The sequence below is a fragment of the Protopterus annectens genome, chromosome 12.part0 (assembly GCF_019279795.1).
Source record: "Protopterus annectens isolate FY-2018-M chromosome 12.part0, PAN1.0, whole genome shotgun sequence".
NCBI classification, from domain to species: Eukaryota; Metazoa; Chordata; order Ceratodontiformes; family Protopteridae; genus Protopterus; species Protopterus annectens.
This window is the reverse complement of record NC_056746.1, coordinates 250,433,110-250,449,691: the sequence shown is the minus strand read 5'-3', so window position 1 is coordinate 250,449,691 and position 16,582 is coordinate 250,433,110. Positions and strand designations below refer to the sequence as shown.

Here is a 16,582-nt window from a genome sequence, read left to right as displayed (position 1 = left end):
CATATCTAACTCTAAGCCCTTAGTTTCATCTGGTACTACTTCTAATACACTTAATTGTCTTAATTATTGAGTCTACAATCACCAGCACCATATGTTCTCTGTCCCCCACATTGGCTTCCTCTTCCACTATCCTTCCTATTTGCAACATTCCCTTCTATTTTCATCAGTCTTGCATTTCCTTGCAATCTGCACTGTTTTTTTCCCAATGTTTGCATTTGATCCATTTCCAGTCCCTCCTGAAATTTTTGTACAATCTCTCCCTAGAGTTCTATCTCTTACTTCCTGACCACTCATAGGACTGAAAATCCCTCCCTACATACTGGCCTTATGTTCTGTTTATATTGTTAGCTCCTATAGGGCCACCTGTGTCTTTGTTCCCACTCCATTCTGTCTAATGATGCCTAAGGCATCCTTTCCAGTTTCACTCTGCTTTTTTCTGATTCAAGTAGCCAATCCACTCCTCTCTGTAGCCACCTAATTGTTCCCTGAAATTACTTCATTCTTCTGAAGACCCCAAATTGATTGCCAACCCTACATTTCTTCAGGAGTTACACCACTTCTGATCCTTTCATGTTGTACCATTTTTACATTCCCAGCTCTTCTTTTATTATTATTTAATTTATATTAATGTATCTTTTTAACATCCTAGATAGGCCTTTCTGATTCACGTCATCTATAAAACCTGCCAAGCAAAGGGCAGTCTTCACAAGGACATATTTTATTGCCTTAGCTGGCATAGCAGTCATTTATAATTCACACCAGTAACTCTAGGTTTCTTAATGCCTGCCTGCCTACTGTTCACCCAGATACAATCCCTACACCACAAGAAACTGTCTTACTTACTTATTTGAGTACCTGTGGGACACACAATGCACCCCCCCCCCAAGACTCCACTGCACTCTCAAGTCCCTATGAAACTTTTTCCTCTCACTGAATACTAGGAGTTTATGCTGATTCAGCAGTACAAGCTGTCAGGACACCAAGATGGAGGGTAACATTATTAAACATTGCTGGACTACAGAAATGGTGTAAAATATGGCAGCATAAATATTTTTGTAAAATGAAATCAAACTAAGGAAAAGACTACACATCTGGAAAGAGACAGTAGGAATGACGAGTAAAAAACCTGGGATGGTATGTTCCAGTGACTTAACAATAAGCAGATCATCAGAACTAGGATGCCAGAAAACTCATTACCTTAGAAGATGAAACTGTTGTGGCATTTAGAAAAAAGTACCTCATCTCCGATAGTGGTATTAAAAAATAAATAATTCACTAGAGTAAAACTGAGGCATGTTTTTCATTCTATTAGAAATGTGCATTTTCTCAGACTACAAATCAGATAAATGTATTTGCAGTTACCCAATATATGCTCTAAATTATAGGATCATGTTTAAAAACACATTCTAAGTAAAATTCTGTACAGCTATTTAATTAGTTTACCATCATAAAAATGTGTGTGTGTTTGTGTGTGTGTGTGTGTGTGTGTGTGTGTGTGTGTGTGTGTGTGTGTGTGTGTGTGTGTGTGCATATGTGTACGAACGTGTGTTATATTGGCAACTCACACTTAATGCAAGTTCTTGGTTAAGGACTAATGACCAGATTTCTATTAGCTGTCTTTTAAAACTAAGAGCTTTAGAAAGATGATATTCCTAATTTTTTTTTTTATCAGACAGATTTTCTCAGTATAGCATTTACTATTTAATGATTGCTCTTACATAAACTATTTATTATTGTATGGTAAAAGAAAGTTTACAGGTTTATATATTCAGATATTCAGCTTTTAATTTTTGTTTGCTTCAGTTTTTAACTTATTGAATATGTTGTCTTAATGCATGATTTGTTCAGGGGATTCGGCTGTCACATGATTTAAAGCTGATCGCATAATTTTAAAAGTTTTTGGCTGTCACATGATTTTAAGTTGATCAAATGATTTTAAAAAAAGTTGTCACATGATCTTTTAGAACTGTATTTAAACAACTAAAGTGCTAATATTATGCTTCACGTTGTTTGAGCTGGATTTGTCAGAATCTCTGTTGCCTGCCCTTGCCTGTGTTTTTTATAATATGGAAAGAGGTCACCAATATGGTAAGAAGTCATTACTCCCACCTACTATATATGGCAGCTTTTTAAAATGTCTAATTCCAGCTTTTGTAATACATGCACCCATTAATGTTTGGCAGGTTACTGCTTTATACAGCTTTTTCTTATCATCAACATTGGAACCTGTCTCACATTTTACAGACTTTTTGTTTTAATAAAAACCCTCATACAGGAAACCAAACCCACCTCCAGAACACCCCTAGTCATATTAACTTAATACAAATACTATGTACATCTTCAAATAATGAAGATTAATCCTCGTAATAGGAACATTTGTGTCAAATAAATGGGTCTATGTCAAATAATCGAATTTCCAAAATATCAAACACCATATGTTCGAACTTGGAAGTTCGAAATGTGATATTATTGAAAGCTCAGAACAGCAAATTTTTTCAGAGAAACACACACACACAACACAAGCACACTAAAAACCTTTGTCTAATATGGTGGGCTTCGCCCCCACACCCCCCTACTTAAATATACCATCCCCGAGATCGTACCACAGTGGAGGAAATAGCAAAGCTGCAGAACGGCCCACCAAATTCTTGCCCTGAGTAAGAATTCGATGTTCCATGGCTTTGCTATTGTGAGCGTTCGCGGTTTTGTGTTCGATGTAATGTTGTTCAGCATATGCGCTTTCACGGTTGTGATATAAACCCAAATAAACAGCTAATAACACAGGCCCTAGCTAACCTGAAATTGAGGTTATCTATGCCAAGATGCATGTTTTGTTCTTTTTCTACCCCCCCCCAGATGTCAAAACTACTTGCATACTTTCAGAAATTATTAAATTTTGCCATGAAGAAACCAGTGTTCTGTCTTTTATTGCCCTATTATCAGCTTGCCTCCATGGAAAAGTAAGATAAAATAGATAAATTAAGTCCTCTTTTGCAGCCTGAAAACAAGCTGAAACATTTATTGCTAATGGAAAACTTTTCATTATATTCAATGTTTTCAATGTTACTTGTTTCTACTTAAAATTTAAGACTAAGCCAAGGGTCTTAATCCAGACATTCACCTATGCAGATGTAAGAGAAAACATATCAGCTCTACTTATATTATGATCTATATACTTTTACACTGATCTTGTCAAATTAAGATTACAGTCTTTTAACTTAGACATGCTTTTGTCTAGTTTTTCTTCTCTTTTTGCACTGCAACAACTACATTTATTAATAGCAAAAAAGAAGACAGAAAGAGAAAAGGAAGGGAAAAAGGCAAATGTTTAGTAAATTTATCACATAGAAGAAAAACTAAAAATACTTTACTATAAAATATGGAATTTATATTGTGAAAAGTTTCATAGAAATACTGTTAAGAAAAAAATAGTTTTGTTTACCGTTATATTTTTCCTTCCTCCTCCGCTCCAACCAGAGTCCTTTCAAACAGTAATAACTTGAAGTGGGGCAAATGTCTTTCAGTTCCAGACAAGTTTAACAAAGTCAACAAAAATTCACTCTTTACACTTATTCTTATGTAGCCATATTTCACAAATGTGAGTGATGCTTTGGAATCTCCCATTTATTCACTAATTTCCATTTTGCCGGTCTTCTTCCTGTTCATCTCCATCTCCCAACTCCAGATTCCAGTTTAATTCCACAGTGGTCCTGATTCTTCTGGTCGACTCCTGTGCTTTTCACTGTCAAGCATTTTCATTTGGAGCAATGGAAAAGACTTCACTGGCAAAGTCGGTCTGTGTGCTTTATTATAAGAAGAATTAGAAGCAGTGTCCCCTTCTGCTTGATGGCTCATTTTTTTGCTGGAAAAGCTTTTACATTTCCTCCTTAGCCTTTTCGGCATCAAAGAATGACTATGATGTCCCAGGAAAAAAATATTATGAAAACAGCTGGATACAGCAGCTTGAATCTTACATCTGCCCCTTGACAATCCTTGATTACTGAAATAAATTCGTTTCTCTTCTGCCTGGTGCACAGTGAATAATATTTTCCACAAAGACTCTGTTTCCTCCAGCTTTTAATACTTTTCCCTTTTGCCACAATTTTGTCAGGATCAACTCTTTCTGTTGGTGAGTTTGCATCTATACTAGTAAAGGTCTTGGCTTCATAATCATGGCCATATTTGGAGCATAGTCATGGTGTGCCCTTTCACCTAACAGTTCCTGCTGTAGAGTACCAGTGAAGTTACTTATTTGTACCATCATTAAATTAATACAGTCTGTTCCTTCTAGTTTCTCTGATACAGCAGTATATCTCAGATTATGCATGCATGTTCTGACTTCAAATTCTACCATTTTTTGAAACACCTCTTGTGATGATGCGAGGTAGTGCCAGATGTGACAGAGAGAAAGACAGTGAGAGAGTAGGACAGTGCACGTGTAATGTATGCCAGCATAGCTTGCTGGAGTTTTGTACAGAGATAGATGTCATTTGAATATCAAACTGATTTGTACAGCTGCTTGTGTTAAAAATGTTTTTGTAAAGTTGCTGGAGTTAAAAAAAAGTTTCAACAATGAGTCTTGCTGGACAGAAAAGAAATATACATGTGTCTCAGATTGCATTGTTGTAACTGATGAAGTGTATATATTTTAAGAGAAAATAATGAAAGGGAAGTGGTTAGGCTCAACCCAGATAACCTTAAAAAGAATAGCCTGAAATTAAATTACTTGGTTTAGGCCATAAAGATTTAATCTCACAGGTCTGAATGCAGCCAGAGACGCAAGGTCTGTGAAAAGGCTAGGCTGGGATCCTCCTATATTGTCCTTAGTGGTGAACTGACTGCTACCCTGGGATGCCAGAGAAGGGCTTGTTAGCTTTGCAGGAAGGGTGGAAGTGTTGGAATTGTTTTACAGTTTCCAGATGCTGTAATAAACCATAGCTAAATTTATATGTGTGTATTGTGATAGATCAGTGCCAGATCCTGGTTCAGTTTCCAGTGAGGGGTAGTGTGGGAATCATAGAGTCAAATGACCAGATGCAATGTCATTCTATAGCCAGCACTGAATTTGTATTTGAATGCTAGTAAGAGATGTGAGATTGGCACTCTGTATTTGGGACATGACAAAGACACACATCTGCCTTCATCTTGTCTTGCTTTAGTAAGTAACTAGGAAACAATAATTCTTCAGTCAGTTAGGAAAATATAGTGAGATTAACTAAATGTTGTTTTTTATGTATCTTTTGAGTCTTTCCATCTGTGTTATTTTTTATATTTCCTATGATTGAAACTCAGGTGTTTATTGGAAACAGATATTCAGTATTTTCATTTTTTTTATTAATTATTATTAAATATATCTAAGCCTTTCATTGTGACTGGTCTTTTAGAAAATATTTAACCTTTCAGAGTACTTCCATTTATTCAGTGGCACTGTGGCTTCATGTTCCTGAAAGCCTTGCTGCTTAGTTAACACTGTGATTGGGTACTCTTGTAAGAGCCTTAATGTAGCTGGCTTTGGGTGTTCTGATGGCAGTGAATGTACCTTATAGTCTGAGTGCAGGTGTCAGGGCAAGTAAGCTGTGCCAGCCTTTCCTAGGTGTGTGTGTGTGTGTGTGTGTGTGTGTGTGTGTGTGTGTGTGTGTGTGTGTGTGTGTGTGTGTGTGTGTATGTGTGAAAATCCAAATTTCAAAACAGAGTGTGTGTGACAGCTATTTTGAACAGGGACACTGAGTGTACTTATTTCACAGATAGGGTGGTGATGGATTTGGTATGGAACACCCGGCTAAGGATTCAGCTTTGTACTGATCAGTGGGGAGTCTTATTTGGAGCCTGGAGAGAAAACCCAGCCCCAGGACTGGAGGGTGCATTCCCTGTGTGTTGTTAAGGGAAACCGTACTTGGTGCAGAGAGCTGCATTTGAAAATACTGTGTGTGTATCTATTTTTTATCAATGAACATTCTCCACCGGTGTCAGTGGTGAGGACAGAGGCTCCTTGATCACTTTCTGAGAAAAGGGACATCACGCCTCTTCTTGAGCAGTCTCATACTCAGACAGCCTTTTCTTTATTTCACCTTCTGATTTTTGCAGCTCATCTGAATATCTGTTTAAAGCTTCTTCCATTTTCCAGTCTTTTGTTATGTGAGTCAATATATTCCTTCAGTGTTTCATTTATTTTAATCAACTGTGAGCATATTTGACTCATTTTTTCTTCTAGATTACTGGAAGCCATGTCTTGCACTAAAGCTGAAACTTGAACTGCTTTTTGCTGAACAGATGCAAGATTCTTCCCAGTCAGTGTGTTTTCTCTTCATCTTTTCCAGTTGATTTTCTTTCAGGCTCTTTTAGTTTCTTCTTTGCGGGAATCCAAGCAGTGTACTTGCTAGCTAGTAACTGAATTTTATTCACATTGACAGTATCTCTGGCTGCAGTTTCTCATCTTCTGTTTTCACACTGGGAGATCTGAAATCAAACTGTTTATTATTGTGCTGCCATCCTGGCAGTTCTAGAAGTGGCACTACTGATTTAGACAGCATATTCCAAGATAGGGCCAAGAATAGGGTTAATAACTTCACTAGCAATAAAAAAGAAAGACATACAAGGTTCATAGCTAAGAAATAAGCTACACACCCTTGCAGGCATTTTAAGCCTAGTGAGTTTCCTGAAAAGTAAGAGTCATACCCTATACTTTGAGTCTGTGGGGTAAAGACCTTAACGATTAGGCATTCTCCCAATAGCAGGAACTGCATATATGAAAAGATGTATCTTTGTTATGGGGATGAACCATATGAAGACATTTAAATGATCTATAATGCCTATAAAATGTCTTAAAAAGAACAGCCAGTCAAACCATGTACCTGAGAAAACTGCTCTCAAAGCAGTGAGCTGCACTTAGCACCCAATGCTCATTTATCAGGGCTCCTCCACAGAAAGGCATTAAGGCTTCAGATTTAGTTCTGTAATGCTGCAGGCTAACTTGCCATGGCCATTCCCCAACCACTGCAGTCCTTCCTTTAACTATAGGTAAAGATACTTCTGATGGATTCTTCATCAGAGGTCTCAAACCACAACCTAAAGGAAGAAGAGAAAATAAAGCAAGTAAATATTAAAAGAAATAATTTCATACATAAATACTATTTCTTTAAAAAGCTGCCTCTTAGACAAATTTCAAATTGAAAAAACGTTTAGCAGTGTATATCACGTACTGTCAGTATTAGATGCTCACTGGTAGCATAGTTGCATTCTGAGATAGTTAGCCAATTACCACATCGGTAAGATTTCATATTTTATCACAATCAGCTATGTATGTATACTGAGCTGACCGCACAGCATAACTGTACCGTCAAGTAATAAAGAAAAAAAAATGCTCAATGGGCTCCCAGATGCTCTATTAAGTATGACACAGAAAGTACTGATAAAATGGAACGGTAACAGACCCCACTTCATATCTGTCAAGTGAACTACTATGATGGAATTCCCACAATGGTGGCTGAGTGAAAAGCACAGTAACTACAATTCTCCCAGTGAGAAAACAGGAAATCATAAAAACCTAGTAAAAGTTACACATTGGGGAAAAATAGTTATTGGATAGTAGACACACTATTTGAATGCCAACAAAGGGAAAATCTGGAGAAAGCATCTAGAAGAAAAAGAAAAGAAAGGAAAAGAAAAGCTTTTGAAAGAGTAGAATCTCAAGTTTGCCCAGCAGGAAGTAATGTGCAGCATCAATGCAGGAGATGGCTTCCAGTAAACTAGAATAAAAAATCAATCAGGTGCACTCTAAAGTGTATAAAACAAATAAAAAATGGCTGTAAAAATAGAAGTGTTGAATAATCAATCTGAAAAACTGCTAAGTATGAAGATGTAAGAAACAGAAATTAAGAAAACAATGACAGAGACTGAAGTATCAAACAATGCAATCTTTCAGAAAATGGTAGATCAAGAAGAGAAAACATGAAGAAAATTTATTTATTTACATTTTGTTGAGTGGATTTGTTCCCACTAGACCAATTTCAGGGGAGACCCGATGTGGTATTCATCATACCTCTCAACCTCTTAGCACAAGAAATCTGGACAAAAGTAAAAATAATGGGGGGGGGGGGGGCAAAGGCACAAAATTAGAGGGGCATATTTTAAATATTGCTCTTATAAAGTTAGAAAGTTACTACAATAATAACTTCTGGACTGGCATGCATTTTTCTGAAGAAAATGAAGTCTGAAACTCAAATTCTGTCATTATTGAGTGACTTCAATCCTCAATGATTTTCCAGAAAATCACATATTTTATGAGGAACAGACTAAAAGTATAAAGCAAAAATCTGGATCTTCTGGGAAAATCTGGATAGTTGAGAGCTATGTATACTGATTAACTATGAAATGTGCTACAATATCACAGAAACTGAAGGCAGTGCACTGTATTAACTTTATGGAGAGAAGACATAAATAAGTCAGGAGTGGTGCTCCAGAGGAGGAAGATTTGTTAATTGACAGGGTGTGCCTCATGTATGCTCTTAATTTAATTTCCAGAAAGTTGTCGAGACCCATATTGATTAAACATCAGCCATATCAACATAGGTTCATAGGTTCATAGGTTGGTACTAGGCTATCAGCCCTAGGGCCTGTACAAGCCTAGCCATAACAATTCCCTGGCTATTTCTTCCCAGACTATTTACTACACTGGACCCCTGTCTAACAGGGTGACTGACATGATCCCTGGGGTGAATTTCCTTTCTCCCATTCAATCGTCAAGGTTCCTTTTGAAGAGGGCCAAAGAGGCACTCTGCTTGACATGTATGGGCAATCTATTCCAGAGTCTGGGGAGTCTCTGGGTCAGGAACCTATCCCTCCAACATGTTTTATTTATTGTGAGGACAAGGTTTAGATGCCTGGAGCGTGTGGCTCTTAGAGATTGGGATTTCTTTAAGTGTAGCATGTCCAACAGGTCTGGGTTTGACATGGCCTTGTATGTTAAGCAGAGATCGCCTCTAAGTAGACGATATGCAACAGAGTATAGCTGGAGTTTTTTAAGGCGGTCAGTGTAAGGCATCTGCTTTAGGCCTGTGATTCTTTTAGTGAGGTATTTCTGCGGCCTTTTCCAGTTGTTGCAGATATCTTGAGAGGTACATACCAAATGGGGCGTTGTATTCTATAATAGGTCTAATGAGGGATGAGTACAGTGCGATAATGACCTCCTTTTTTCTGGATGAAAAGCCCTTAATGATGAGGTGTGCCACATAGAAGGATTTCCTGACTGTTGTGGTGATGTGGTTATCGAAGGTGAGACCACTGTCCACCTGTGTCCCTAAGTCTCTTAACACACTTTCAGTGTTTAGTGTACTGCCACCTATATGGTAATTCATGGGTACAAGTTTTTTTCCCAAAGGGGATAACTATACATTTCTTGGCACTGAGCATGAGCCCATGGCTCTGGTACTAAGCATCTGTTTCTGTAAGGCCCTTTTGTAGAGTATCAACATCATTTGGGGATTCAATAATGGCTCCCAGTTTTCAGTCATCTGCGAACTTTGTTAGCCAGAGTCCCTTAGTGTTGGCCTGTACTTCAGAGAAGTAGATGCCAAACAAGAGCGGTCCCAGGACTGAGCCCTAAGGTACTCCACTTGTCACTTGTCTGGAGCTGGATTTGGAGTCGGCTACTTTTACAGTGTGGGCTCTATCAGTAAGCTAGTTGGCAACCCACTGGGTGATGTAGGGATTAATACCAGCTTATTAAGTTTATCTATGATTCCAGAATGGGGGATGGTGTCAAAGGCCTTGGCAAGGTCTAGATAGGCTGTGTGGACCACCTTACCCTTGTCCATGGCTCTGGAGACTAATTCGAAGAAGTCAATCAGGTTCAAGAGACAAGATCGACCCTGAACCCAAACTGGGTGGGGTCCAGTGTTTGAAGGTTGCCAATATCTTTGTTTATAAGCTCCGTGATAATACGCTCCATGGCCTTGCAGACAAGGCTCGTCAGACTGATGGGACGGTAGTTTCCGGGATCCAAGGTGGATCCCCCCTTGTGGAGTGGGATAACTGTAGCTCTGTGCCACTCAGTGGGCACAAAACCTGAGGTGAGGCTATGATTAAACATGACACTTAAGTGAGGTGCCAGTTCATATTGTAGTTCATGTAGTACACAGCCCGGGATGTCATCTGGCCCCATGGATGCTGTATTCTTAGCTTTGGAGAGTGCATTTTTTACCTGTGTGGCTATTACCAGAATTTGGCAATCTTCCGGTATTGAGATGGGCCATTTAGGGGGTGAGAGGGGGGTGAAGTTGGCACTGAATCGATCTGCCAGGATACTGGCAATATCCTTGGGATCAGTATATTTAATGCCATACTGTTTTAGCTCAGAGCAGATCTGAGCATTGCCATTTAGATTCTTGACATAGCTATAGAATGCCTTGTGGTTGTCTTTGGAATCTTTGGCAATTTTATTTTCGTAACTAGCTTTGGAGGATTTTATGAGGGATCTCAGTTTCTTACTGAGGCTGGTAAGGGAGTTTTTTGCATCCTGGGATTTTCCTCTTTTCTACAACAGTTTCTTCCTTTTGTTGTAAAGTTTGTTTATGGCAGGGGACCACCAGATTGGCTTCCTTTTTTTGGATGAGAGCATCTTGGTTCTATTTGGGATGGCACAATTCATGCATGAGTGGATGTGCTCATACAGTGCCTTAGTGTAGGATTCAGCAGTTGAACTTTCAGTTCCCGTCTGCATGGGTGTCATGAAGTTTGTCACTTCTGACTTGAGTAGCATAAAGTTGCCTTTAGAGAAGTTTTTTATGGAGCTTTCCTTACTGGGGGGTGGGGGTGGGATGTGGATGTTAAGGGTGATCAGCATATGGTCAGACCTGACTAACGAGGGGGTGACCATAGGTGTGGAGCATCGATTTCCCATGTTGGTAATGACCAGGTCTAGGATATTGGAGCCCCTGGTGGGAGTATGGATTAGTTGATCCAGGGTGTTGGAATTTATGAATTCCAAGAACCATTGGGCAAAGGTGTTGGTACACGAGTAGTTTCCCCAGTTAATGGCAGGGTAGTTAAAATCACCCAGTATTAGGGTGTTTGGTTCCATCTTAATATTTTCCAGTATGTTTAGAAAGGTGTAGTGAGAATCTTGGGGCATGGTGGGGATCTGTAGCAAGCTACAATTTGGATTGCAGTCTTACCAAGTGTTAGTTGCACCTGGAGAATTTCAGACACATTGTGTTGGGCAACTAGCCTGGTGATGTGAATATCCTTGGTGAATATTGACATTCCTCCACCTTTAGTGTTTTGGTCCTGGTTTGGTGGCCGAAAAGTGTGGTAAGAGTTGTAGCCTGGTATTGCAGGGGTGCTCTTTGGAGCCTTAAACCAGGTCTTAGTTACTGCACAGATATCGATGTTGTCCATTTTTAGGAGTGCCTCAAGAGAGTGCATTTTGAGGTTTAGACTTCTAGCATTGAGTAGCATTACCTTCAGATTTTGCATGCTTGTACCTGTTACTGTGGTGGTTTTGTCCTTTGAACTTTGCCTAAAAAAGGCACTATAGGGATGGCAAGAGCCTTAGCCAGTAACCTGAATCCCAGGGGCAACAGGTGTAGACCATCTCTGGCAAAGCATCGTGGTCTGTCGATCATGTCATCCCAGGCAGACAGATACTGGATCCCCACTGAATGACACCAGAAGCTTAGCCAATTGTTGAAGTCAATCATTTTGCCCTTATATTGTGGTATAATTCTGGGCGAAGGCAGGATGCTACTCAGGGCTAGGGTCATACCTGCCTAGGCCACATGATCCGAGAGCTCTTCCATGTCTCTTTTCATGTATTCCAGGGAGGTACGTCTCAAGTCATTCACTCCAACATGGATAATGAGAGAGTTATATTTGTACTTGTTGTGGAGTGACTTGAGTGCATGTGTTATGTGGCGGATCCTGGCACCCGACAGGCAGCTGACTGTAACTTTCTCCTTGTTCAACCTGGTGAGTGGGACATCAGTGTGCTGGATTATAGAGTCACCTATGACTAAAGTGTTAGGTACGTCGTCTTGCCTTAGGGGCTGTTGCTGGGTGGCACACTGGTGTTGTGAGCTATGTGACACTTTGGTTGTGATTGGTGTTTGTTTGCATTTCAGCTTCAGAGGTCCTTGTTGCTTGGGCAGGTTACAGTTAAGGGCCTCTGCATATGTGGATTTAGCATTGCTATATGTGGGTGTTGGTGGTATGGGGTTAGAAGGGCTATGTGTTGCTTGAGGTGTAGTGTGGGTGTTAACCTTCTCCTCTTGACTGTCTAGCACAATCTTGGGTGGAGAGAGCTTTGCTTCCATTTTGGCTATGTAAGTGCATCTCTCACAGGTTGTAGTGTTGGATGGTAGGAGGAGAGGGTTGTCTGTGTACATCAGGCAATTGCTGCATTGCCCCAGTATGTCCAGATTCACCAGGTGGATAGGAGAAATCACCGGAAGCTGACCCTTGGACATGACTGGTTTGGTGCTTTTTTTTTTGTAAAGTACAGGAGCTGTTTTCCCTTACCTTAGCAAGGTACTTTGCAATTATAGGCTGTTTAGTGCCTACGATTAATTTGTCCTTATTAACAAGAAGAGCTGAGTGCTTGTATCAGTTTAAGGCTTCCTAGTGCTTTCCAGCAGGTATTAGAGCAAGTGCTAGTCACAGGGATGCTTAAAGGTAAGATGAAAAAAAATGCACACTGCAGTGTGCACTAGAGAAGTTAGATGTGAAAGTAGATAGCTTAAGTTTTACCTGTTTAAAAAGTTAAGGTTTAGTGTAGAGTTACTATTTTTAAAACAGCAAGATGAATTGAAAGGAGTGGTCACTTTTGTATTCTAGTACTATGGAATACAGTAGGATGGCCAATAAATTTAAATAGTTGAAGGGGAGTGATTTCAAAAATGATGATTTTGTGATTACTCACACAAGCCAGTGTAAGCAGAGAGGAAATGAGACATATGGTCAGATTAACATAAGAGGCAGGCAATTAGAAAGACAGTGGTATTTAACAAGACAACTGTAACTGGGTGGGAGGGCAGGAAAAAAATTCTTCCTGACTCAGAAGAGACAGAGCTGTGGTCTCTTTTGAAGTTTTAATATGCAGTTAAAGCAGAATGCAAGTAAAATAAGAAGTTATGTTCCTACCATAACGTTCCATGTTAGTTGTCTTCTCTCGCCTTCTTTCTTGCTTGATGGGTTCGGAGCCGATCCTCGGCTCCGACTCGGCACTTGCTTTAGCTCGAGAACTCCTTTTACCAGCTCGAGGCAGCCCCATATCCCATGATGCAAGGCAGTAAATACCCAGATCTCGTTTGTTGACAAAGGGCAATAACACCAAGCATAACATACTTCCAAAAGGAAGAAGAAACTTACAGATGGAAAAAGGACCAGGTCTGAATGGTCTTTAGCATAATAGTTTCTTATACAAGGTCTGTCCAGGCCAGGGGGAAGGAGGGAGGGTCGCAAGAAAGAAGGCGAGAGAAGACAACTAACATGGAACGTTATGGTAGGAACATAACTTCTTAATGTTAAGTTGTCAATCTCGCCTTCATTCTTGCTTGATGGGACCGCGTCCCTAGCACCTCTATCCTGGGTGGCTCAATGGAACAAACTCTTGAGGACTGTAGAGCCAAAACTGGCTCTGTCCCTGGAGGCCAAGTCCAATTTGTAATGGGAAACAAAAGTGTGAGGAGTGGCCCAAGTGGCCGCTGCACAAATAGTGTCCAAAGGCAGTCTAGCTTGAAAGGCTGCAGAAGTAGCCAAACTCCTAGTTGAATGAGCTTTAGGTTTTGAGCACAGCTGTTTTCCCCTGATCGTATAAATTTCAGTGATGACCGAAGAAAGCCATCTGGACAAAGTCACTTTAGAAACAGGAAGGCCTTTTTTATTATCCGCATAGGAAACAAAAAGTTGGTCAGATTTCCTAAATTTTTTTGTTCTGTCCAAATAATATCTAAGCTGACGGTGGACATCAAGATAATGTAGCTTTTGTTCAGCTCTATCTGAATAGTTAGGAAAAAATACAGGTAGATCAATGGATTGATTCAGATTGTTTTTTGAAGCAACCTTAGGTAAAAAGGATGGATTAGTTCTCAAAGATACTCTGTCTTTGTGAAAAATCAAATAGGGGGGTCGAACCGAAAGAGCATGAAGTTCAGACACCCTCCTGGCAGATGTAATAGCCACTAGGAATAACGTTTTCCAAGAAAGATATTTTAGGGAACAAGAAACAGCTGGCTCGAAGGGGGGAAGAATCAAGGATGTCAGCACTAAATTTAGATCCCACTGAGGAGGAGGATTCCTGATTGGAGGCTTTAGTAGGAAAATTCCTTTCAAAAAGGCCCTGCAGAGCCTATGGGACATAATATTATGATCTGCTATCCCGACATGAAAATTAGAAATAGCAGCCAACTGAACTCTGACTGTGGAAGAAGAGGAGCCTGCATGAAAAATCTCTGCTAAGAAGTCCAGAACTGCCTGAACAGGGGCAGTAAAAGGATCAATATTTTGGGCCTTAGCCCAATAAGAGAAACGTTTCCATTTGCTAGTGTAAATCCTCCTGGTAGAGGATTTTAGTGAAGCTACTATGATATCTCTAACTGGGTTAGAGATCAAAGGAAGCCTGGCTAAGGAAGGAAGTGGAGCAACCATGCTGTGAGGTTGAGAGAAGGGATTGACCGGTGCAGCTGACCGGATTGGTGAATCAGTAGATCTGGCACTGGGTCCAGATGCCACGGCTGCACCAAAAGGTGCTGATGGAGGAAAGGGAACCAAACTTGTCGAGGCCAGTAAGGGGCAATGAGAATCAATTTGGCTCTCAAAACGGTAGCTTTCTGGATCACCTGAGGGATCAGAGGAAATGGAGGGAAGGCATAAAGAAGTCCCTGGGGCCAATCCTGGGTCAGAGCGTCTCTGGGGGGATGGCCTGAAAGAGGGAAGAGGCTGAAGAAGTCTGGACATTTGCTGTTTTGGGGAGTAGCAAAAAGATCGCAACATGGACGACCCCATTCCAGAAAAATCTCTTCCGCTATAGATTGCTTGAGAGACCACTCGTGAGGCATGAGAATAGCTCTGCTCAATCTGTCCGCTATAATGTTGGTTTTCCCAGGGATGCGTTGCTACCAGAAACCGATGAGAGGAGATCGCCCATTGCCAAAGTCTGAGCGCTTCGACACAAGGGGTAGGACTTGGTTCCGCCCTGTTTGTTGATATACCAAACTACAGACATGTTGTCTGTGTGGACTGCAATTGTCCCTACGGGAAGAAAGTCGTTGAGGGCTTGCAATGTTAAAAGCACTGCTCTCATCTCCAGGACATTTATGTGCAGATGGTACTCGAACGGTTGCCACGCCCCATGAACCATCCTGCCCTGATAATGACCCCCCCCACCCGATCAGGGAGGCATCCGTGGTGACAGTGGCTATCGGGGACGGAGGTACAAAGCACCTGCCTTGGTGAACCTGAGACGATGTGATCCACCAAGCAAGATGTTCTTTGCATGTTTGTGTCACCAGAATCTGGTGACGCATTGGGAGTTGCTGGTATGACCACTGTGTGAACAGCATCCACTGAAGGAGGCATGTAGAATCGAGCCAGGGGAAGAAGAGTAATGGCCACAGCCATGAGACCTAATACCTTTAGAACTATTCTGGCCTGTACTTTCTTGCTGGCCAGAATGATCCTGACATGAGTCTGAATGTCTGAAACTCTTTGTTCTGTAAGGGTAGCTGACATCCGAACAGTGTTTAAGTTTGCGCCTATGAAGGTAATAGACTGGCAGGGCGATAAGGATGACTTTTCGAAGTTGACTGAGATGCCCAAATGGGAACAAAGGTCTATTGTGTAATCCCTGGCTTGTATAAGCTGATGCCTGGTGGTGGCTGAAAGGAGCCAGTCATCGAGATACGGAAACACCTGGAATCCTTGACGTCTCAGGTGAGCCGTGACCACTGCCATGCATTTGGTGAACACTCTGGGGGCTGTAGTGAGACCAAAGGGCAGGGCTCTGAACTGGAAATGACTGGACCCCAGCCGAAGCGGAGAAACCTCCTGAGCGTCTGTGAATTTTGATGTGATAGTACGCATCCTGAAGATCTATTGAGCACATCCAGTTGTCCTTCTGTAAGAAGGGCAGAATTGACTGAAGAGTGACCATTCGAATCTTGTCTTCCTGACAGACTTGTTGAGTCTGCTGAGATCCAATATTGGTCTCCAGTCCCCGTCTTTTGGGGACCAAAAGAACCTTGAGTAGATTCCGGCTCTGAATGGTCTGTTGTAACTGGCTGAATGGCTCTTTTTGCAGTAGTTTTGCGATTTCTAACTCTGCAATGTCCCTTAGACCGGTGGTACATCTGGAAGGGAACTTGAGGGAAGGGACTTTCCTCGAAAGGAATTATGTAACCCTTGGATATGATCAACTGTACCCATCTGTCTTGAGTGAGGGAATGCCAGGCTTCTGGGTACAGTGATAATCTTCCCGACTGCCTCCAAGGAGGGACAGCCGGGCAACACCTCAGGGATGCTGAAAGGCCTTATCAGAGAGAGGCTCCCTGTTTCCCTGGTTCTTCGGACCCCTTCTGCCTCTAGAGCGGCC

At 41.1% G+C, this 16,582-nt stretch overlaps 1 protein-coding gene across 2 annotated transcripts in view; it reads right to left on the bottom strand.

The window, feature by feature from the left end:
* The window catches only part of LOC122816486 (transmembrane protease serine 12-like), a 621,927-nt gene that overhangs the window by 343,948 nt on the left and 261,397 nt on the right, over positions 1–16,582 (bottom strand). For both annotated transcript variants that reach the window (XM_044089311.1, XM_044089312.1), the window contains exon 3: positions 6,852–7,065. In XM_044089311.1, coding sequence (XP_043945246.1) covers positions 6,852–7,065 — 214 coding nt within the window. The remainder of the gene's footprint in view (positions 1–6,851; positions 7,066–16,582) is intronic.